At 55.3% G+C, this 21,960-nt stretch overlaps 2 protein-coding genes across 2 annotated transcripts; both read left to right on the forward strand.

The window, feature by feature from the left end:
• Positions 1-309: 309 nt before the first annotated feature.
• Positions 310-10,804, forward strand: NEK8 (NIMA related kinase 8; the record flags this gene model as incomplete). The annotated part of the gene is made up of 15 exons (XM_084238502.1): positions 310-356; positions 2,013-2,218; positions 3,799-4,031; positions 4,322-4,453; positions 4,972-5,180; positions 5,350-5,426; positions 5,509-5,690; positions 5,786-5,936; positions 6,308-6,384; positions 6,693-6,810; positions 9,274-9,424; positions 9,645-9,808; positions 9,905-10,063; positions 10,232-10,390; positions 10,776-10,804. 15 exons carry the CDS (start codon positions 310-312, stop codon positions 10,802-10,804), a joined length of 2,094 nt encoding a protein of 697 aa, XP_084094628.1.
• A 1,404-nt stretch (positions 10,805-12,208) lies between these two features.
• Positions 12,209-17,543, forward strand: TRAF4 (TNF receptor associated factor 4; the record flags this gene model as incomplete). The annotated part of the gene is made up of 7 exons (XM_084239250.1): positions 12,209-12,351; positions 15,274-15,325; positions 15,894-15,998; positions 16,064-16,225; positions 16,313-16,474; positions 16,553-16,708; positions 16,911-17,543. The coding sequence occupies 7 exons, from the start codon at positions 12,209-12,211 to the stop codon at positions 17,541-17,543; spliced, it is 1,413 nt and encodes a 470-aa protein (XP_084095376.1).
• Between the last annotated feature and the right edge of the window lie 4,417 nt (positions 17,544-21,960).

Genomic DNA, 21,960 nt, shown 5'->3' on the forward strand with positions numbered 1-21,960 from the left:
CCAGCCTAAGGGAGCTTTTCTAAGGACCAGATGCGGCCACATGTGTGGGAAGTAACTGGTATAGTGCTGGCCACTGCGGAGCCCGCCAAGAAACGGCATAACGCCCTATTCCTTGGGCGCCTGAAGACGCCACGGCAGGTCGGGGCTGCAGGGGCGGTGGAAACCCGCCGACAGACGCGAGCTGCACCCACACTCAGCGCCCCGGGCCCCGCCCCGCGGGCCCTGCGGGGGGCGTGGCTCCGGGGGGCGGGGCCGCGCAAGCGCCGCTTCTGCCTACACGGCGTTCCGGACGCGTGACTGAGAAACGGGATGGAGAAGTACGAGCGGATTCGAGTGGTGGGCAGAGGTGCCTTCGGGTGAGCCAGGGCTCTGGGGGGGAAACCACGCGGGGAAAGGGAAAATCAGCCTCAACTCCGATCGTGAAACCCCGCCCGGCTCGCCACTCCCCGAAGCGCGAGCGCCCGCTCTGGGCAGCCCCGCCCCGTTTCCGGTCCCAGCCCCGGTCCCGGCGGCAGGCCCCGCCCCCAGGGAGGCCCCGCCCCCAGGGAGGCCCCGCCCCGGCCCGCCCCGCGCCCCGGCCCGCTCTGCGCTTTCGTCTGACTCGTTCATTGAGCAAATACTGCGCGCCCGCTGGGGTGTGTAGTCGGGCTCCGCGCGCTGGGTGTGCAGCTCAGAGCGCAGACAGGCGCGACCCTGCCCCTCTCCGGCTGCACAGACCGTTGGAAAATTATACAATAAATAAGACACTGTTAAAATAGTTTTTGACAACCTGCAAAAATAGAATACAGCACCAGGGAGCACTTATTTGAGGTGGTCAAGGAAAATTTCTCTGAGAGGTGAAATTTAAAGCCGAAGCTTGAGGAATGAGGACCTACAGTAGTTTGAAGGTGAAGGCAGAGGAAACAAGATATGCAGAGGGAAAGAGTTCAGAGTATTCAAGGGAAATGAGAAAAAGACTAGTGGAGTTGGAAGGTAGTGGGCAAGAATGGCATAAAATATGATCGTTAGGGAGGGCGGGACCAGATTATGGCTTTATAGGCTGAAGTAAAGGGGCTGAATTACTTGCAGTGTAAGGGAAAGAGGAATCGTCTTGATATGCATTTTTTAAATGCCAGAGTGCTGGCTGTTGTGTGGAATTTAGATTTGGGGGTGATCAGAGTGAAAGGGACTGTTTGAGATACTTGGGCAGCAAAGAAAGGAACAGGAAATATTCTGGCATGATTTTCAGATCTCTGACTTTAGTAACTGAGGTGTCATTTACCCAAGTGGAAGAGACTAAGGAAGGAAAGATTTCCAGCACAAGCATCAAATTTTATTTCCAACTTGCTGAAATTTCAGATGCTTGCACACCAGTCGGGTAGCGATGCAAAGATGGTAGATGGATTTGTAAGTCTGGGGCTCAGAGAGATCTGAGCTGGAGATACACACTTGAGACTTAGATGATCATTTCAGAGTCCATTCATCAGCAGATATGTGTTGAGGGGCTAAATACTGAGCTCGGAACTGGGGATAGAGTGGTGAGCAAGAAAGAACAAGACATTGACCTGAAATACAACAATAATGTGAATAGCTTCCACTCACTATTTGCAGTGCACCAGTTGCTGTACTATGTTACATGCATTTTTCTCATTTGATCTTTTCAACAACTGTGAAATCAATTTCATTTCCATATAATGAAGCCACATAATCCCACACTAGATAACTATTAAGAGAAGGACCCAAGATTTGAACCCAGTTAACTCCAGAGTCTGGAAACTTAGAGACATGAAGATTGACTATCTCGTTGTGTTTTGGTGAAACTGAGTCTCATGATAGATTAAATGACTTGCCCAAAGTCTGGCAGAGTTGTAATCAGTTCTCCTCATTCCTAAACTCTGTCTTCTGTGGACTAGTTAGATGATCTCTTGCTCTGAGTGCTCATTTCCCTCTTCTAAGGAACATCTGGTCACCAGGTCCTGCCAGCCTGAGATGTGGCTGGGGCCTCAGTTGGTGCCCACCTTTGTACTGTCCAGGATTGTGCACCTGTGCCTACGCAAGGCTGACCAGAAACTGGTGATCATCAAACAGATCCCAGTGGAGCAGATGACCAAGGAAGAGCGGCAGGCAGCCCAAAATGAGTGCCAGGTACTCAAGCTGCTTAACCATCCCAATGTCATTGAGTACTATGAGAACTTCCTAGAAGACAAGGCCCTCATGATTGCCATGGAATATGCACCAGGTGGGCCAGCCTCTTTGCATTGCCTGGTTCTTTTGTTTGTTTGTTTGTTTGTTTGTTTGTTTGTTTTTAGAGATTTATGTATGCATACAAGAGCTGTGGTACAGGCCAGAGGTGCTGGGGTGAAAGGATTCACCAGAGACAGAGTGGGGAACAGGTCAGATCCCCTGAACACACTACTGAGGGAGCAGTGGGTGAGACAGGAGAGGTCTTCTGTGCCATGTAGGTATCTCCTTGGCTGGTTGGGGATTGAACTCATGCCACAGTGGCTGTGGATAGCTTTAAGTTGCTGTGCTTAACTCCTTGCACCACCAGGAAGACCCAGATTCTTTTTTTTTTTTTTAAGATTTTATTTATTGTATAGAAGAACTGGGGTGTAAGACAGAGGTGCCGGGTGGGTGAGAGGATTCACCAAAGATAGAGTGGGGAGCAGAACAGGCAGATTTACTGGACTACACTGACTGCTAAGGAGAACAGTGAGAGAGACAGGAGAGGTCTCCTGTGCCATATGTGGGTTAGCTTCCTGGCTGGGGTTCGAACCCAGGCTGTAGTAGTGATAATGCTGAGATTTAACCCCTGGGCCACCAGGGAGGCCCTGGCCTAATTCTTTTTTTTTTTTTTTTTTTAAGATTTATTTATTATTTATTTATTTACTTATTTTTAAGATTTATTTTATTTACTCATACAAGCACTGGGTACATTCATAAGCACGGGAGGGTGAGAGAATTCACCAGAGCCAGAGCAGAGAGCAGAACAGGCAGACCGACGAAACACACTGCTAAGGGGAGCAGCGGGTGCGGCAGGAGAGAGGTCTGAGCGCCATGTGGGACCCTTGCCTGGCAGCCGGGGATCAAACTGGAGCTGCAGAGGCTGCAGGCAGCTTCGCAACCCAGCTGTGCCACCAGGGAGGCCCAAGATTTGTTTATTTATGCATACAAGAGCTGGGGTACAGGCAGGAGGTGTGTGTGGGGGTGAGAGGATTCACCACAGACAGAGTGGGGAGTAGAGAGGCAGATCTACTGAAATACACTGCTGAGGGGAGTAGCAGGCAAAGCAGGAGAGGCCTGCTGTCCCTGGCCTGATTCTTTTTTTTTTTTTTAAAGATTTATTTATTTTATTTATGCATACAAGAACTGGGATACAGGCCAGATGTGCAGGAGGGTGAGAGGATTCACCAGAGACAGAGCGGGGAACAGAACAGGCAGACTGACTGAAATACACTGCTGAGGGGAGCAGTGGGTGAAACAGGAGAGGTCTGCAGTGCCATGTGGGCATCTCCCAGCCGGCTGGGATCGAATTTGCACTGCAGAGGCTGCACAGCTTCATAGCGCCGCGCTCAACTGCCTGCACCACCAGGCAGGCTCCCTGGCCTGATTCTTAAGGGCCTTTCATCTCTAGGATACAGATCAATAGATTTCCTTCCTTGGAAAGGCCATGGATGAGGGTCATGGATGAGTGAGGATGTGGAGTTCTGACCCCGATTGTGACACTCTGGCTCGCTCTTGCCTTGTCTTAACCTTTAGTTTTATAAAAGGAGGGAGGTTGTTCCGGCCAGGATCCTGACTTGTCCCTTGTGGCTGCAGGAGGCACTCTGGCTGAGTTCATCCAAAAACGCTGTAATTCCCTGCTGGAGGAAGAGACCATCCTGCACTTCTTTGTGCAGATCCTGCTTGCACTGCATCACGTGCACACCCACCTCATCCTGCACCGAGACCTCAAGACCCAAAACATTCTTCTTGATAAACACCGAATGGTTGTCAAGATCGGTGACTTTGGCATCTCCAAGATCCTTAGCAGCAAGAGCAAGGCCTACACGGTGCCTGGGGAGGGAGAGGGTGGAAGGGACCTCAAGGGTGCTGGAGATTTTGGAGGCCAAGGTCCACTGTGCATCTATTTTCACATCTGACCCCCCCTACACACACACTCACACACGCACCCATACACCCACACACACCATGGTCCCTTTTCGCCTTCCTGGCTGAGCAGTCCTGCATGAGGGAGCACTTTGACCGGCGCTGGGGGGAAGCAGCTATCTTCACTTGGGCCTGGGGTAGAACCCTTGCTCTTCACTCCTCCAGGACTATAATATCAGCAACCCTCCTGCAGGTGGTGGGTACTCCATGCTACATCTCCCCTGAACTGTGTGAGGGCAAGCCCTACAACCAGAAGAGTGACATCTGGGCCCTGGGGTGTGTCCTCTATGAGCTGGCTAGCCTCAAGAGGGCCTTTGAGGCTGCAGTGAGTATAAACACCCCCAAAGGACAACTGGGGATAAACAGGAAATCTCTATACTCCCCTGACCCCACCTCCCACCCCAGTCCTTGGTCCCAACAACCTTTCTGTTTTTCCTCTTGTGACTAAGTCATGTCTCCCTCATTAGACTGGTAGATTACCCCAGGTCAGGGCTGTGGCTGCTTTCAGACTGTATGTTTCTGAGAATAGAGGTTGGGTCCCCCCACTAAAACGAGAGCTCCTGATGGCAGGACTCCCTTATCAGATTATGTACTGCCATAAGGACAAGACCTGATTTTCACCAACAACTCAGGATTTCTGAGAACAGAGCTGCTCCCCTGTTAGACTAGGGGCTCTTGAAAGCAGAGTTTAGCTCCCCTGTCATGCTGGGACTCCCCTCATCAGTCTGAAGACCCCAAAGGGCAGGCCTGTTACCACCCCCATCAGACCAGGGCGTGTGTGCTTTACCACCTAAGAACGCCACCTGAGGTTTTAACCAACCCCACAACTTGGTGCCTTCACAGAATCTGCCAGCCTTGGTGCTGAAGATTATGAGCGGCACCTTTGCACCCATCTCTGACCGATACAGCCCCGAGCTGCGCCAGCTCGTCCTGAGTCTGCTCAGCCTGGAGCCCACGCAGCGGCCACCGCTTAGTCACATCATGGCACAGCCCCTCTGCATCCGTGCCCTCCTCAACCTACACACAGACTTGGGCAGCGTCCGCATGCGAAGGCCTGTGCAGGGAGTAGGGGAGGGGGCCTGGGCCGCATGGGGAGCAGCCTGTGGGAGCACAGTTAAGTCTGGGGCAGAGGGGCACTCAAGGCGAGTCCTCCATTCCTGTATGTCAGAATGCTGTGGGATGCTGGGGTGTCCATGAACTAAGGCCCCCATCTGTCCTCAGAGCAGAGAAGCCCCTGGCCACTGGGCCACCCATGGTCCCCGGCAGCACAGGGAACAGGATCACTGGGCGCTGCAGGGGTAAGTCGGGGCAGGGCATCAGGTCCCAGGGACGCCATTCCATTCCCATCAGTCTAATAGGTCTGATGCACTGTCCCCACAGGCATCCCCCGGGCGCCTGTGCGACCTGCCATCCCACCTCCACTGTCGTCGGTGTATACATGGGGTGGTGGGCTCAGCGCCCCGCTGCGGCTGCCCATGCTCAACACAGAAGTGGTCCAGGTGGCAGCTGGGCGCACGCAGAAGGCCGGCGTCACGCGGTCTGGGCGCCTCATCTTGTGGGAGGTGAGCAGCAGGGTGCAGGGCTTGGAACCTAGGGCGCTGTGGGGGTGTCAGCAAGGAGGGTGTGGGGTACTCAGGCCCCTCCCGGTCCCCTACAGGCCCCACCCCTAGGTGCAGGAGGTGGCGCCCTCCTCCCCGGGGCTGTGGAGCAGCAGCAGCCCCAGTTTGTCTCCAGGTTCCTGGAGGGCCAGTCCGGTGTGACCATCAAGCATGTAGCCTGCGGGGACCTCTTCACAGCTTGCCTGACCGGTGAGCCAGTGGGGTTACCCTGTGAACAACTATGAGAAGGCCCCCCTGGAGCAAATCCCCTCATTCCCTGTTATTTGCAAACTGCTCAATGAATGCTTCTAGTTTCTCCTTACTGTGTACCCAGTGCTTTCCTCCCCCAGTCTCCTTACTCTTCATCACAGGCCTGGCAAGGTCGTTCTCTGACAGATCTAGAAACTAAAGCTCAGATGCTAGGTCACCAGTCCAGAGTCACATGCCTGAAAGAGAGCCCCGTCCTTTTTCTACCCTGTCCCATTTTTCCAGCCCTGGCCGCCAACCCTAGATGGGACTGGCCCATCTGAAAGAACAGCCTAGCTTTTCTCACTTCCCTTTTCTCACTACCCCCTCACCAGACCGAGGCATCATCATGACCTTTGGCAGTGGGAGCAACGGCTGCCTGGGCCACGGGAGCCTCAATGACATCAGCCAGGTGGGTGTCGGCGTATATTGAGAAAGGAAGTAGGGAGCTGGCCAGGAGCCCACAACTGAGAGCTGATACCCAAGTTGGGGCCAGGGGGATCTCCAGCAGCCACAGGTCCCTCCAGCTTCCAGGCTGCACCTGTTCTGGGCCGCTTCAGGGCACGTATGGAAAGACCAGCCTTCCCCAGTGATTATGGTGTGGGTTGGGGGAGTTAAAGAGAGCAGCCTCATGAGAATTCATAGTGTGCAACTTCGTCCCTAGGCCAGGCGGCAAGTTCCAGGTCCCTTGCCCACTGCCTCCCCTTGCTTCCTCTCTAGCCCACCATTGTAGAGGCCCTGCTGGGGTATGAGATGGTGCAGGTGGCCTGCGGGGCCTCTCATGTGCTGGCCCTGTCTACTGAGCGAGAACTATTTGCCTGGGGCCGCGGCGATGGTGGTAAGTGCTCTAGCCTGTTCCAGCCTCTGGGATCCCTTCTCACAGCACTCCCAGCCCTGGTGATTGGTTTCCCTTCATACCCACATTGCACCATGGCCTATTTTCCTTTCTTTCTTTCTTTTTTTAAAGATTTATTTATTTATGCATACAAGACCTGGGGTATAAGCCAGAGGTGCGGAGGTGGGGGGGGGGAGGGGGTGAGAGGATTTACCAGAGACAGAGTGGGGAGCAGAACAGTCAGACTGACTGAAATACACTGCTGAGGGGAGCAGTGGGCCAAACAGGAGAGGTCTGCTGCGCCATGTGTGTAGCTCCCTGTCCGGGGATTGAACTTGTGCTGCAGCGGCTGTGGATAGCTTCATAAGGTTGTGTCTTAACCCCTTGCACCACCAGGGAGGCCCCATGGCCCGTTTTTCTTGCTCTCCTCTCTCTAATTTCATTCATTTATTCACTTAGCAAACCTTTATGTATACCCACTGTATTTGTCCACTCTGCTGGGTGCTGTGAAAAGATGAACATGATATCACTTCCTTCAGGTACTTTGGATATAATGAGGGAGATTAGATTTTATTCATTCAATAGTATTTCTTCTGGCCTTTTCCGGGTCAGGGATCAGGCTGGGCATTAAATTTAGAGATAGCTGGGCCTCCCCAGAGGTACAGCAGGTTGAGTGCTGCTCTGTGAAGCTGTCCACAGCCTCTGCAGTGTGGGTTCGATCCCGGCCGGCTGGTGAGAATCCCACATGGTGCCGCAGACCTGTCCTGCCATGCCTGCTGCTCCCCTCAGCAGTGTATTTCTGTCGTCTGCCTGTTCTGTTCCCTGCTCTGTCTCTGGTAAATCCTCTCACCCTCCTGTACCCCAGCTCTTGTATGAAAATAAATAAATCTTAAAAAAAAAATTAGAGATAGCTTACACAGCTCTCCTGCCCATTTTGCCTATGTAGGCATTTCTTCTCACAAACCTTTTCCTGAGGGCCTTCCTGGTGGCCTAGGGGTTAAGTCGCAGTGTGTAACCACCTATGGCCTGAATTCGACCCCTAGCCAGGGAGTTAACCCACATAAGGCCCAGCAGACCTCTCCTGACTTGCTCACAGCTCGCCTCAGCAGTGTAAATAAGTAGATCTGCGTGTTCTGCATCCCACTCTGTCTCTGGTGAGTCCTCTCACCCCTGTACCTCTGGCCTACACCCTAGTTCTTCTATGCAAAAAAAAAAAAAACCCTTTTCCCTTTGTAAAGCAGCAGCAGCAGCTCACTGCCCACCTAAGATGATGCAGATGCCTGTTTTTTCCCTTTCTCCTTTTCCTAATAAACCTATACTTCTAAAATGAAAAAGAAAGAAAGAAAGAGAGAGAGAGAGAGAGAGAGAGAGAGAGAGAGAGAGAGAGAGAGAGAGAGAGAGAAAGAAAGAAAGAAAGAAAGAAAGAAAGAAAGAAAGAGGAAGGAAGGAAGGAAGGAAGGAAGGAAGGAAGGAAGGAAGGAAGGAAGGAAGGAAGGAAGGAAGGAAGGAAGGAAGGAAGGAAGGAAGGAAGGAAGGAAGGAAGGAAGGAAGGAAGGAAGGAAGGAAGGAAGGAAGGAAGGAAGGAAGGAAGGAAACAATAACTTATATGAAGTTCTTGTCCTCTTGCAGAGCTCAGTTTAGTTGGGGGAGGGAAGACACCTCCAGAGTGATAGAGGACTGACAGCAATGGGGTTCCACACAGGTTCAGAGTTGTGGGAGTCCAAGGAATGGCAAGGGACACCATCTGGGGGAGACAAAGGTGGCATCTGAACAGGATCCTAAAGAAGGAGTAGGATTTTTTTTTCTTAAAGATTTTTTTAGTTATTTATACAAGAACCGGGGTACAGGCCAGGTGCGCAGAAGGGTGAGAGGATTCACCAGAGACAGAGTGGGGAACAGAACAGGCAGAATGACTGAAATACACTCTTTTCTTTTTTCATATATTTTTTTTAAGATTTATTTATTTATTTATACAAGAACCATGGTACAGGCCAGATGCACAGGAAGGTGAGGGGATTTACCAGAGACAGAGCGGGGAACAGAACAGGCAGACTGACGAAATACACTACTGAGGGGAGCAGCGGGCACAGCAGGAGAGGTCTACTGGGACATGTGGGATCCTAGCCTGCCGGCCGGGTTCGAACCACCACTGCAGAGGCTGCGGACAGTTTCACAGCGCGGCGCTCAACCGCCTGCGCCACCAGGGGAGGCCCTGAAATACACTCTTGAGGGGAGCAGCGGGTGAGACAGGAGAGGTCTGCTGCGCCAGGTGGGTTTTTTCTTGGCCAGCCAGGGATCGAACTCCCGCAGTAGCTGCAGACAGCTTCACAGGTTGGGTCTTAACCCCTTGCACCACCAGGGAGGCCCTTCCCTCATGCTCTTTTACCTGTTTTCTGTGGGCCCTCCTCATCCTGGCATCACCAACTCTAAATCTCAAATTAGGCCCATCTTGGCTTCTCCTTGTAGGCCGGCTGGGACTGGGCACGAGGGAGTCCCACAGCTGTCCCCAGCAGGTATCCATACCTTCAGGACAGGAAGCCCAGCGGGTTGTATGTGGCATTGACTCTTCCATGATCCTCACTGTGCCTGGCCAAGCCCTGGCCTGTGGGAGTAACAGGTAAATAGGAGTGCCAGGATGACTAACCTGTCCCTCACCCTCCCTGGCTGTTAATGCTGCATCTGTCACTCTCTACCTCCCGCCGAGGACCGGAAATAAAGGGGGTTGAGGGTGCTGCTATGTTCAGCCCAGTGTGGGAGCTGCCCCCTTGGGCACCAGCTCCTGTCCACACCAGTGGGGGCAGGGCAGTCTGTACAAACTGTCACTGGTTCCGCTTCAGGTTCAACAAGCTAGGCCTGGACCACCTTTCCCTGGGGGAGGAGCCTGGCCCCCTTCAGCAAGTGGAGGAGGCCCTGAACTTCACACCTCTAGGTTCTGCACCACTGGACCAGGAGCCCCTGCTGAGTGTGGACCTGGGTACTGCTCATTCAGCTGCTGTGACTGGTAAGTAGGACCCGAGTACAGGAGGCCAGAGGTGAACTCTCCTGCCCCCTTGGGACCTCAGTTGAGGTCCTTGCTTTCCTCTCTCCTTCCCTGTAGCCTCTGGTGACTGCTACACTTTCGGTAGCAATCAACATGGACAGTTGGGTACCAACGCTCGCCGGGTCAGCCGGGCACCTTGTCAAGTCCAAGGCCTTCAGGGCATCAAGATCACGATGGTAGCCTGTGGGGATGCCTTCACTGTGGCCATTGGGGCAGGTGATTAGTGGGCACTATGGGGGCAAGTAGGGGCACGGGCAGGTCCATGGGCAGTGAGGGCTTATCACACTCACAACTGCTGGGCTTAGCAACTTCACGTTGGGGCCAGTCAGGGAGTAGTGCTCCTTGCTAACCCCAGGAATCCTTCCTTGGGATTCTCTTTGGCAGAGGGCGAGGTGTACTCTTGGGGCAAAGGGGCCCGAGGGCGACTAGGAAGGAGGGATGAGGATGCTGGGCTCCCCCGGCCAGTGCAGCTGGAGGAGACACACCCCTACACTGTGACGTCTGTGTCCTGTTGCCATGGAAATACTCTCCTGGCTGTTCGACGTGAGTATGATTTTTCCCTCCTCACCCACACAAGGATTAACCCAGCTGGTCCCTGCTGACACTTTCATTCCCGTGTTCATGGCCCAAATCACTGAAAGCGTCTTTAGGCCCCAGATAAATGAAAGCAGAAGTTGGGGGGTGAAACGGTGTTTCCTGCCTGGGGTGGGTAAGGGTGGGTGCTCCTTTGGCCTCATTGAAGGGTTGCTTCCACTGTTCCCCAGGGCCCAGATACATTCTTCTCCTACTCTAGAGAACAGTTACGTGTGAACCTCTGTTTCTCACCTGGCCAGGTCTAGAGTCCTAGGCCCTGTGAGTGGAGCTAGTTGGTGGTTGCTGGAGGCACTGCCCTCTGGGAAGTTACAGTGGTTTCTCTTGTACTCTCCAGCTGTCACAGATGAGCCCGTCCCCCCGTGAGGCACCTGGATACCTCTGGACCACTCTGATACTGCTTCTCTGAATGTTCTTGAAAAGTACAAGTGCCTGTGGCTTAACTGTCTCCACCAGACCCCTGGATTGTGTCATTAGTGGGGTGTAAGAGCCAGCAAAGCCCCTGTAGTGCTTTTGGCCCTGGATAAACTTCAATCTACTCTGTCTCCCCAGCATAGGTCTTTTCCTTCCCCACCCCATCTTCTCTTAAGTCAGTGTTTCCAGGGTCCAGCCTGGCTAGATTTGGAAGCCAGACTTAACCTTCAGAGCCTTGGAAAAAAAAAGCTGGAGGTGATTGTGACAATACCCATACTCTGCCTCCTTCCCCCAGCCCAGTTAGAAAGTAAGTCTCTGGTGCCCACTGGGAGAGCCACTCAGTGTTGGGGGTGGGGTGGGGGTGCAAGCCAGGACCTGCCTGGACTGGCCATTCTGGCTGCCTAGCCTCTCTGCATTGCCTGGGGCTGGGAGATGCCAGGGAGCTGTCACCCGCCCCATATCTATATCCTGAAGCAAGGATTTGCACCACCTCTGAGGCCTCCCATTCCCTGAGGGAGTGCATCAGCCCTTTCTGCAACATATTTCGACAATGACAATGGGGATCCCTGCTGAAGGATGCCCCTCACCCCAAGTCATTCCCAGCAAAGCAGGTAGGAGGAAAGTATAGCTGGACCAAACCAGTTTCTCAGTTGACTGGGAAAGTAGCGCCAATAAAAACATCAGCTGCCTGCCTAGAGTGTGGTCTCTTCAGGGTGGGGGTGGTGGCCCGACACCCAAGGGTTGGGCCAGGCCTGATCTCGGCTGCAAGGCCGCGGTCGAGGAAGGAATGTGGGCGCACCCTGAGGCTGGGGCCGAGGTTTCTTTGGCCCAGCGCCCAGCCCGGCCTCCCGGCCCCAGCCGTGCTCCCCGGATCTGGTTGCCAGGCTTCGGCTGCCTAGCACCTGGAAGCTGGAGCCCCAGGCCCCTAGGCGACTAGAGCCCCGGAGACCCGGGCTGTTGACTCCGGAGAAGCGGACCTTTGTGGCGCGGTTCAGCCCGGCCCCCAGGGCCCTCCGCCCCAGCCAGCGTAAGGACCTCCCCGGTTTGGAGGAGAAGCGGAGCTACAGCCTCCCTTCCCAAGGGGACTGCGGAGTCCCTGCCCTGTGCCGGGGGCGCGCCTGGTCATGTGCCGCCCCCGAAACCGTGCGCTCGCGGGGCGGGGGGGCAGCCCGGGGGCGGCGGGCGCTAGGACCGCGCGGGCGCGGCGCCGCCCCCTCTTCCGGGGGGCGGGCCGTGGGGCCGGGCGCGGGGCTCGGCCGCCAGTCGGCGCCGCCGGGAGCCGGGAGCGCGGCCGGAGCGAGGCGCGGGCTGTGGGGCCGCCGCGTGCCCGGCCCCGCTCGCCCGGGCCCGCCCGCCATGCCCGGCTTCGACTACAAGTTCCTGGAGAAGCCCAAGCGGCGCCTGCTCTGCCCGCTGTGCGGGAAGCCCATGCGCGAGCCCGTGCAAGTCTCCACCTGCGGCCACCGCTTCTGCGACACCTGCCTGCAGGAGTTTCTCAGGTGCGGGCCGGGCGGCGGGGCGCGGGGCCGGGGGGCTCCGCGCGGGGGGCCGGGCCCGAGGCCCGCCGCGCCTTTGTCTGCGCCGCGGCCGGTGACCTCAGGGGTGCCCGCCCTGACGTCACGGGGCGACAGTGACGTCAGACTGCGAGGGAGGACCCCACGTACTAATCCCGAGGGTCCGGGGTCCCGCTGGCGCCCGCGCTGGGGCCCGAGAATTCGGCTCCTTCTCGCCGGGCGGCGGCGGGGAGGGCGCCCTGCCCGACCTCGGCCGCCTGCCCTCACCTGAGGCGGCCTCGGGCTTGAACTTTGCGTCCTGCGGGGAGACCCGCCGGCCCCGGCCCCGGCCCGCTCGCCTCCGGAGTGTGCGCGCGAGAGGCCTCTGGTGCCGCCAGCACGGCGGGGCCCGCGGCTATTGTTCTCCCATTTCGCAGATGATGGAGCACGCGGCTCCGAGCTGGGCTGCGCGCCGGTGCGCACAGGTCCTCACGGGCTCCCCGCGACCGCGCCGGGCTGGGCAGCACAATGGCGGGGGGCTGTGCGCGGCCCGGCTCCCGCCCCAAGCCGAGCCTTGAGGTGTCTCTCCCTTCCCCTGGGGGTCTCGAGTACTGCGGGTGGTCTGGACACCGTTAGGGAGGTGGGGGGTCGCACCCGGAGTGTTTCTGAACCCCTGTCCACTCAGGCCCAGGTCACCCTTTCACTCGGGGCTAGCCTGGAATTCGGGGCGCCCCGCGGTGTCTTGAATCTCCTGCCTGTGCTGGGAACTGCTCGGCTGGTGTGGGGAGGCCAGATGCGGGACCCCCACGCTCGGCGGGGTCGTGGCCCACGAGCACAGGGGAAGGCAGGGTCCCCCACCGTCCTGTCCGGAGGCTGGCTGCTGAGGGGCGAGGGCACGGGCGGGGAGCGCACCTTCCGGGCTCCTGTCCCCAGTGCTCCTTCCCTCCCTCTGTCCCCCGCAGCCCCTGGCTGGCGGAAATCTCAGCAGGCCCTTTGTCTTCTGTTGCCTCCCAGCCTGGGCCGGCTCCTGCCCTCACATATGCTCCTGCACGAGCTGCCGTGCTGCCCCCTCCTCCTTTTCCCTTTCCCTCCTCCCCCTCCCCGCAGAGTACACACACACTCCCCTGCAGACACACGGCCCATTGTCTTCTCTGCTGCCCTTCCTCGGCCCTCTGGTTTCCAGATGAGGCCAGCTGAGGCCTCCCCCACCCCCCAGCTGACCCACCCCGAGTGCCTGGGGGAAGAAGGGGGGCTGTCAGGCCCAGTTCCTTGCAACTCCTCTGCCCCTCCCCCTCCCGGAAATCCCCTCTTCCTCCCCCCCACCCCCATCCTGTCTTCTCCCCTGGGCCTGGGCCTCCACTGCACAGCCTGGAGCAGTCTCTGCCCCTGCCCCCCACCCCCCTTCTCTGGGCGCCTGAGCTTGCTGCTGAGGCCCTTGGGAGGGGCGAGTAGATTGGACAGACTTTCCACCACCCTCTACCCTGCGAGCCAGGGGTATCCATACCTCTGGGGGAACCTTTGCCCCGGCTGGGCCCCAAGCTGCCCAGACTAATCTGCCTGAAGCTTGGGGACTGGCTTCAGTCCCCTCCCTGTCTCCAAAGCCACAAGTCAGCGCATTCCTGAAGCAGCCAGGCAGACCCCTCCTCCCCCTTGGCCCACCCCTCTTTCCCCACTCCGCCTAGGGCCATTATTCAGGTTGGTCCAGGAAGACTGGTTGCCCTGTGGGTATGGACACACCCCTTCAGTGCCTGGGCATGTATTCTTGGTCTTGGCAGCATGGCCCACGGTAACTGTAGGGTCAGGGGGAAGAAATAGTGTAAGAAATCCTTTGGATACTTGAGGCATGAACTCTCCAGGCCCTGGAAAGGGCCATCCTGGCCAGGGCTGCTGTGTGGCATCTGCTTCTGCCTTGCTCCCTGCCTGCCTCCCACCTACCTGACTCAGATCTGACAGAAATGCTGTGCCCTAGGGCCTTCAGTCCTGCTTAGTGAGCCCTTACCCTACCTAGGTCATGCCGAGCATGTGTGACTGGTCTTGCTGAGGTCAGCAAGGCCGTGTTGGTGTCAGGAAGGAGGCATGCCAGCATGTCTCTTAAGTGCTAGCAACCTGGTGGGGATTGGTGGAGCCTGAGGGCAGCTGGCAGGGTCAGCAGGCTTCGGGTGCCTGCCGTGTAGCGGCCAGAGCCCTGGCTCTGTTTGCTTGGGGACAGTTTTCCTTGCCGCCGCCTGTCTTCTGGGTGCCGTACAGTACAGTGTACAGTAGTGTGGAATCAGATGTATCCAGATGCTACTTCACCTGTGCGCCTCAGCTCTTTCATCTGCAGAATGGGGGCAGTCAGCCTCTCCCCGGTGGCAGTTAGGAGGACGGCATGGGAGTGTAGACATGGTGCCTTGCAGTGAGCCCAGCCTTCTCTTTACCTAGGAGACACGCCCTCTTAGGAGGAGGGATGGGATGGACAGAGTGACGTGGCCCCAAACTGACCTTTGCTCTGGGTTTTTGGCCTGGCATTTTCCTGGGGGCTGGGCAACCCTGGTGCTTAATTTCTGCCCTCCCCGTTTACCCTACCCATCAGCTTTCAGCCAATGAAAGCTAACCTGGGGGGAGGGCTTGGCTGGGGAGCCTATTCCTCTCCCAGTCCAGCTGCACTCCTGGGGGGAGGGGTGCAGCTGCCACCTGTTGGCCAAATGCTGTCTCAGGCAGCTGTTGCTGCCTCCACTGGGCCCTGAACCCTCCTTTCAGGAGATGAGCTGAGATCTGGGGTCCTGGGGAGGTGGGTACCTTCGTGTCTCTGCCTGCCCGCTCAGCTGGAGCTGGTTGGGAAACGATCTGGTGAGGAAGGGAGGCTGCCCTGGTTGAGGGGGTGAGGCCTGAAGTTCTTCCTTCCCATAGACTGGAGCCTTGACCCATTCATTCCCTCCCCCTTCACAGTGAAGGAGTCTTCAAATGCCCTGAGGACCAGCTTCCTCTGGACTATGCCAAGGTGAGTCCGCAGTGCCAGGCACAGAGGTCCAGGTATAGGCTGTTGCCCTTAGTGGAGGCTGGCGCTGCTGGCAGCCACTGGGCTCAGGGCCAATGTCAACACAGTGCGGTGGAATCATGCGCCCCCACAAAGGTGGCCTGTTCCCTCCCACCAGGCCAGTTTGCAAATTAGGCCTGTGTTTGCCCTGGAGGGCAGGCACAATGCCCAGCCTGTGGGGGTGCACAGAGCTGCTCTGTGCCCATAAGAAGTGTTCCCCTCCCCTTTGGGTGGGCAACCAGACTATGGCTGAGGGCCAGGGTCCCTCTACCAGGGGGGAGGAAGCAGAGGGTGTGGGGCTGCTGGGAATGAGCAGGCTGGTTGGCTTCCACTCCAGAGGCACGTGAGGGACCCTGGGATCCAGTGTTGGAGCAGATACCACCTGTGCCCTTCACCACTGGGTACAGAGGGATGAATAGCCCAAGAGACTGTTACTGGATCTAAGGCTGAGCCAGCCTACTTGGAAGCGGATGGGTTGAGAGGCGGGAGCAATAGCGCAGGCTCTGACTGGTATCCCCCTCCTTGTCCCCAGATCTATCCAGACCCAGAGCTGGAGGTTCTGGTGTTGAGCCTGTCCATTCGCTGCATCCACAGTGAGGAAGGCTGCCGCTGGAGTGGGGCGCTGTGCCACCTACAGGTGAGTCTGATGGGGGTGGGCACTACGCCTCCCTTGCAGGGACTAACGGCAGCCTTCTTCCCCAGAGCCACCTGAACACCTGCAGCTTCAATGTCGTCCCCTGCCCCAATCGCTGCCCCACCAAGCTGAGCCGCAGGGACCTCCCTGCACACCTGCAGCACGACTGTCCCAAGCGGCGTCTCAAGTGCGAGTTCTGTGGCTGTGACTTCAGCGGGGAGGCCTTTGAGGTGAGTGGAGCCTAACTGAGGGTGGAGGGAGACTGGGACACCTGGTGGCGTGGGGAGCCCTTCACAGGGCCCCTCTGGCATTTTCAGAGCCACGAGGGCGTGTGCCCCCAAGAGAGTGTGTACTGTGAGAACAAGTGTGGTGCTCGCATGATGCGCCGGCTGCTTGCCCAGCATGCCACCTCCGAGTGCCCCAAGCGCACGCAGCCCTGTGCCTACTGCACCAAGGAGTTCGTTTTCGACACCATCCAGGTGAGGCCCTTCCTCCACTGTGGACTGTGGGGCAGGTAGCAGGGAGGCAGGCTACTGACTGCTCTCTTTCGGCCCTAGAGCCACCAGTACCAGTGTCCAAGGCTGCCTGTGCCCTGCCCCAACCAGTGTGGTGTGGGAACTGTGGCTCGGGAGGATCTGCCGGGCCACCTGAAGGACAGCTGTAGCACTGCCCTGGTGCTGTGCCCATTCAAAGACTCCGGCTGCAAGCACAGGGTGAGCTGCCCCTCCTCCTCTGTCAGCCCCCCTTGGTCCTTGAAGCCTCAGGTGTAGATAGGCCTTTGGTGGTCCCTGGTATGCCGTTTTGAAGCCTTCGGTCCCCCTGCTGCCAGCCTGTACCCACTCCTCCCCTCTCTCCTGGGCCTGCCTGTACTGATAACTCTCCTTCTTCCCCCGTGGCCTGGGGCTTTGCCAACAGTGCCCTAAGCTGGCAATGGCACGACATGTGGAGGAGAGTGTGAAGCCACATCTGGCCATGATGTGCGCCCTGGTGAGCCGGCAACGGCAGGAGCTGCAGGAGCTGCGGCGAGAGCTGGAAGAACTGTCGGTGGGCAGTGACGGCGTGCTCATCTGGAAGATTGGCAGCTATGGACGGCGACTACAGGAGGCCAAAGCCAAGCCCAACCTTGAGTGCTTCAGCCCAGCCTTCTACACCCACAAGTACGGCTACAAGCTGCAGGTGTCAGCATTCCTCAATGGCAACGGCAGTGGTGAGGGCACACACCTCTCTCTCTACATCCGCGTGCTGCCGGGTGCCTTTGACAATCTCCTTGAGTGGCCCTTTGCTCGCCGTGTCACCTTCTCCCTGCTGGATCAGAGCGACCCTGGGCTGGCCAAGCCACAACATGTCACTGAGACCTTTCACCCTGACCCAAACTGGAAGAATTTCCAAAAACCAGGCACTTGGCGGGGCTCCCTGGATGAGAGTTCTCTGGGCTTTGGTTACCCCAAGTTCATCTCCCACCAGGACATCCGCAAGCGCAACTACGTGCGGGATGATGCAGTCTTCATCCGTGCCTCTGTTGAACTGCCCCGGAAGATCCTCAGCTGAGGGCAGACGCGCGGCTCCAGGAGAAAGGGTTGGGGGGTGGGGGACATGACCTCAGTCGGGCACTGGCTGAGCCTGGAGAGGGGGCCGGAACCCCTTTCAGCTGCCTGTGCTGTCCAGGTTCTGTTACCCTGTTTCTCCCTCCCACTCTCCGCCTCCCTGCCACCCTCAGGTGCCTCCTGCCTCCTATTGGTGCTTCAATCCTGACCCTGGCGGGGGAGCAGGCCTTGGGGTCATCAAGGGCTTGGAAACAAGTGATCCCAGCGTCTGTCTCCTCTTCTGAGCAGGGCAGACATGCCTTGGTGCCGGCCACTCTCTACCCAGGACTGAGGTGCCTGCTGGTGCTACGTCCCAAGAGCCATAGGGGGTGGGAGGGCTTGGGAAAGTGAAGGGTAGTTAAAGAATCTGTTTCGAGATCTTACTTCTCTTCCCCTCTCCCCAGCTGTGCCCCTCTGGTTATTTATTTACTTAGTGCCAGGAGAGCACAGCAGGGGAGCCCTGATTTTTAATAAATCCTGAATTGTATTTATTAACTTCGTGCCAGTCTGACTTTTCTGGGTCGGTTAGGGCCCGGGAAAGCTGGGCCCAACTGTGAAGGCAAAGGCCCACTCAAGAGATTGGCTGCCGCCACTCCCGCCCCTGGGATCATCCCAGGCAGAAACCACATCAGGCTGTGTGCGGAACAGGCGCCTGCCGATGCCCTCTGGCGGCTAATGAGAGTGGTGCAGGGGCTGGACCATTTAGAACCCTGTTTCAAGCCCTGCCAGGCTAGTGCTGCTGCCCTGGATGGTTCTGGCTTTAATGAGACTAGCTGTCACTTATCGCATACTTCCATGTGGCAGATACTGCTAAGCACATATGCATTATTTCATTTAATACGACTCATTTCACTTGACAAAGGTCCCACCTTAGCGAAGATTTAATGAGACAATGCATGTTCCCGCTACAAAATAAATACTTGATGAAGGTTTCTCTGACTCCAAAGCCCAGCCCACACCCAGGACTAAAATGAGCAAAAGGGCCTTCAAGGTATCTAAGACTCTTGGATTTTCATAATAAGCCTCAGTGGGTTGGTGCCTTATCCACATTTAACCAATGAAAGGAACAGAATGAACTGACTTCTCAGTGATCTTTAAGCTGGTGTAGGGTAGGGGCTGGATTGTTTTCTAAACTCCTCCAACAATCCCTACAAAGTATCTTTAATTTTTGCAGATTGGGGTTTGGACCCTTACTGTACTTTCTTTTTTGGGCAAGTTAGATACTGGGGGCAGTTAATCGTTGCTAAAATGAGTGATCCTGCTCACCTCTGCACTTACTGTAAAGATTAGTAAGCCTTAAGTGTTATACAACTTAGCCCTGAGGAAAGACAAGAGGCCCAAGGCATGAGAACTATTACCTTGTAAGGAGAAGGTGCTAGGGCTTTAGTTCTTGCCATATCCACTCTGCCACACGCGGAAGTGCCGAGTTCTCACGAAGGTTGATAGGAAAGGACTGACCCTGAAATTAAACCGAGGACCAAGGAAGAGCAGAGCCCTCAAAAGGTGAAAGTCGCTGTTCTAGGGGTAGATGGGCCCCTGGCTGCCTGCTAAGTAATGACAGTACCCTTGGCCAGGAACGCCGTCTTGGCATATTAAGCCCAGAAAGCTTCCGGCTCTCGCAGAAGCACCTTCACTCACGCTCTTGCTTCCTGTGGGTCGGCCAACAGAAGGGTCCAGCTCACGCTCCCCGTTGGCAGGACTATGCCACTGCATGCATTTCCAGACCAGTGCCTTGTAGACTTGCAGAGCACCTTCACAAAATGCCCCCTCCCCCTCAGAAAAGGGCATGCCTGGGAGAGAAGAGTGCTTTCCACGCCAGCACCGCCCAGATTCCACCCCCACTGAACCCCGCCGCCTGTGGAATCCATCCTTCCTTCCTTCCACCACATCTTCCGTCCAACGCAAAGTCAACAGAAAGGGAGGGGATAAATGGGAACCGGCTCTTGTGGATTTGCCTCCCTGCAGACAAAAAAGGGGCAAGTTCTCCACTACACATTAGATTCAGATTGCAAGAGGGCCAGTGTTCATGTCAATAGCACCTATTACCTTCAAGGTCTCTGTCAGAGGTCTTCATAAATTCCGAAGTGTTACCAGAGGGAGAAGGGGAAGCTTAATTTTGTTAGGAAACCATTCCTCAATAGCGGTCCTTAGAATCAAAGTGGCAGTTCACTCTGGGCCTCCAGTGACCAGCAGCAAGCCATACTTACCCACCAAATCCCAACCAAGCTTGGAGCAGCTCCAGGGCGGGCCAGTTGGGGCCCCCACAGGGACTGATGAACTATCTACTCCATGCTCTGCAATCACAACAGCAGCCTCGTCTAAAGAACGGGCTAAGGCTTCTGAGTGGGATATATTGGGGTCATCCTCTTTAAAATGAGGAACTACTTCCCTTCTAGTAAATGACACCTGTTAGAAACCATTGTAAGAAAAATCGCCTCAGACATTCACAGCATTAAACGAATAGGACAAGGTCAAAAGGTGTTTTTTCTTTTTACTGGTTTATAATAATTTTAAAAACCCCATCACACCCAGAAACCACCACAGGTGAGGAGGTGAGGGAGATGGAGAATGGATGCTACAGTATGTGGACAGTGTGGGGAATCCAGGTATTCCCTAGGGGCAGTGTGGGATGGAGACAGGGAGTGTGGATAGGAGGCCCTGGCTTGGACCCTTATTGCTGGTTGGGGGTTGGCTGGCAGAGGGGATCAGGGTGAACAAGGAAACATCTCACCGAGGTGAGGGGAGCTGGGGATTAAGGAAGGGGGGGGGTCACAGTACATTTTCCATGCAGACTAGGGGTGGGAGTGAGAGCTTCAGAGACTTACACCCCTACACAGGAAGAGATGGGTTTGAGGTTGTTTGATTTAAAGCCCCCAAGTTGGTGTCTGGTCCAATTTCTTAAAAATGGTAGCTCACCTTCTGGGGAGAGGCAATGGAAAAAATGATCTGGTTTGGAGATCAAGCAAGGGGTAAGGGGAGACAGTGGTCCTCTTAAATTTAACTCAGAGAAGTAAGAACTGGAAGGAGGCCTGGGTGAGCTGGTGACCAACACCTTGGGAGAAGGCATGGCACCAGAAGCTGCAGGTGCTCCTGAGGGCTCCAGGACAGGGAGGTACCAGTGTTCACAGGAAAACAATCAGGAACAATAAATTAGAACTTCATGTTGCTATCATTTGGCATAACACAATCAGGCTTTTTTTTTTTTTCTTTTTTTCTTTTCTTTTTTCTCTTTAAATATAAGGCAACTTGCCAACACATAATTTAAAAACTGGTCTTCAGTCACATTGCTTCAGATGACTAGAGAATTTCTGGCTAAAGAACAGTGGATAGTATAGTAAACAAAACCCAAAAGTTTAAATAAGAACATCAGCTCACATTCCCCAGAGACAAGAGGAAAGGTAAGGGCTTATTTGGTTTGGAAGGAAAAAAAAAAAAAATCAGAGCCCAACTATGCGTCTTTAACAGAAGATGGGTGTAAAACATCACAACAGAACATAATCTAAGTTTAAAATTACAGAAAGGTTTTACATTTCTAGCCAACTAATTGTTACTTGCGAATGAGACACACCGAGCACGGAGCGGATGGGCGTCTGTGCAGAGAAGAGGCACAGGAGGGGCTGTTCCCGATGGAGGCCCATCTCCAGCTACCAGAACCATGCTCATTTGGTAAAGGAAGAATTCAAAGAGCTTAAGGCTTTGTGTTTTTTTTTTCTTCTTTCTTTCTTCATTAAACTGAGGGGCTATGAAAGGAGGTGACTAGGGGGTGAATGCACCTGTGGGGCCACTCACACACAATGCTACTCAAACCCACGCTACATTCATACGGAAACATGACATTTAAAACTTACAGTGTAGAGCAATATTCTTAGCCAGTGTAGAGAGAACCAAATGTATTTTTTTCTTTTTTTCTTTTTTTTGGTGTTTTTAATTCCAAACTCCAATGTGATCATCCCTTACCTACCTAATGGCTCAAGTGAAGAGCTTTTTTTGTTTTTTCTTTTTCTTTTTTAAGGAGTGAGGGATGAGGGCAGCAGATGAGTCAGGAAAGAGGCAACAGTCAGAAAGAGATCTTGGGTATACTAGGTGGTCACTGCATTTCTCTACGTCTGGAAAGGGGACTTAGAGACCAAGAGACCAATACAAAGACAGATTCTTCCCCCCATCTCAAGGCTATGGTCAAGTGCCTGCAGATGCCCTTAAGGAAGGTGGCAAGGACAAGTGCAGTGGCTCTGGGATCAATGTAGATATAAAACAAAGCCTTGAGGAATGGAGAGATGAAGACTGGGCCAGTTTTGATTTGAGGTCTTTGGGTAAAGGAGGATTTCCAGAGCACTTAGAAAGTCTGGCTTTTTAGTCCCAAAGCGAGACACACACAGACAGAC

Source organism: Talpa europaea, assembly GCF_964194135.1.
Source record: "Talpa europaea genome assembly, chromosome: 7".
NCBI classification, from domain to species: Eukaryota; Metazoa; Chordata; class Mammalia; order Eulipotyphla; family Talpidae; genus Talpa; species Talpa europaea.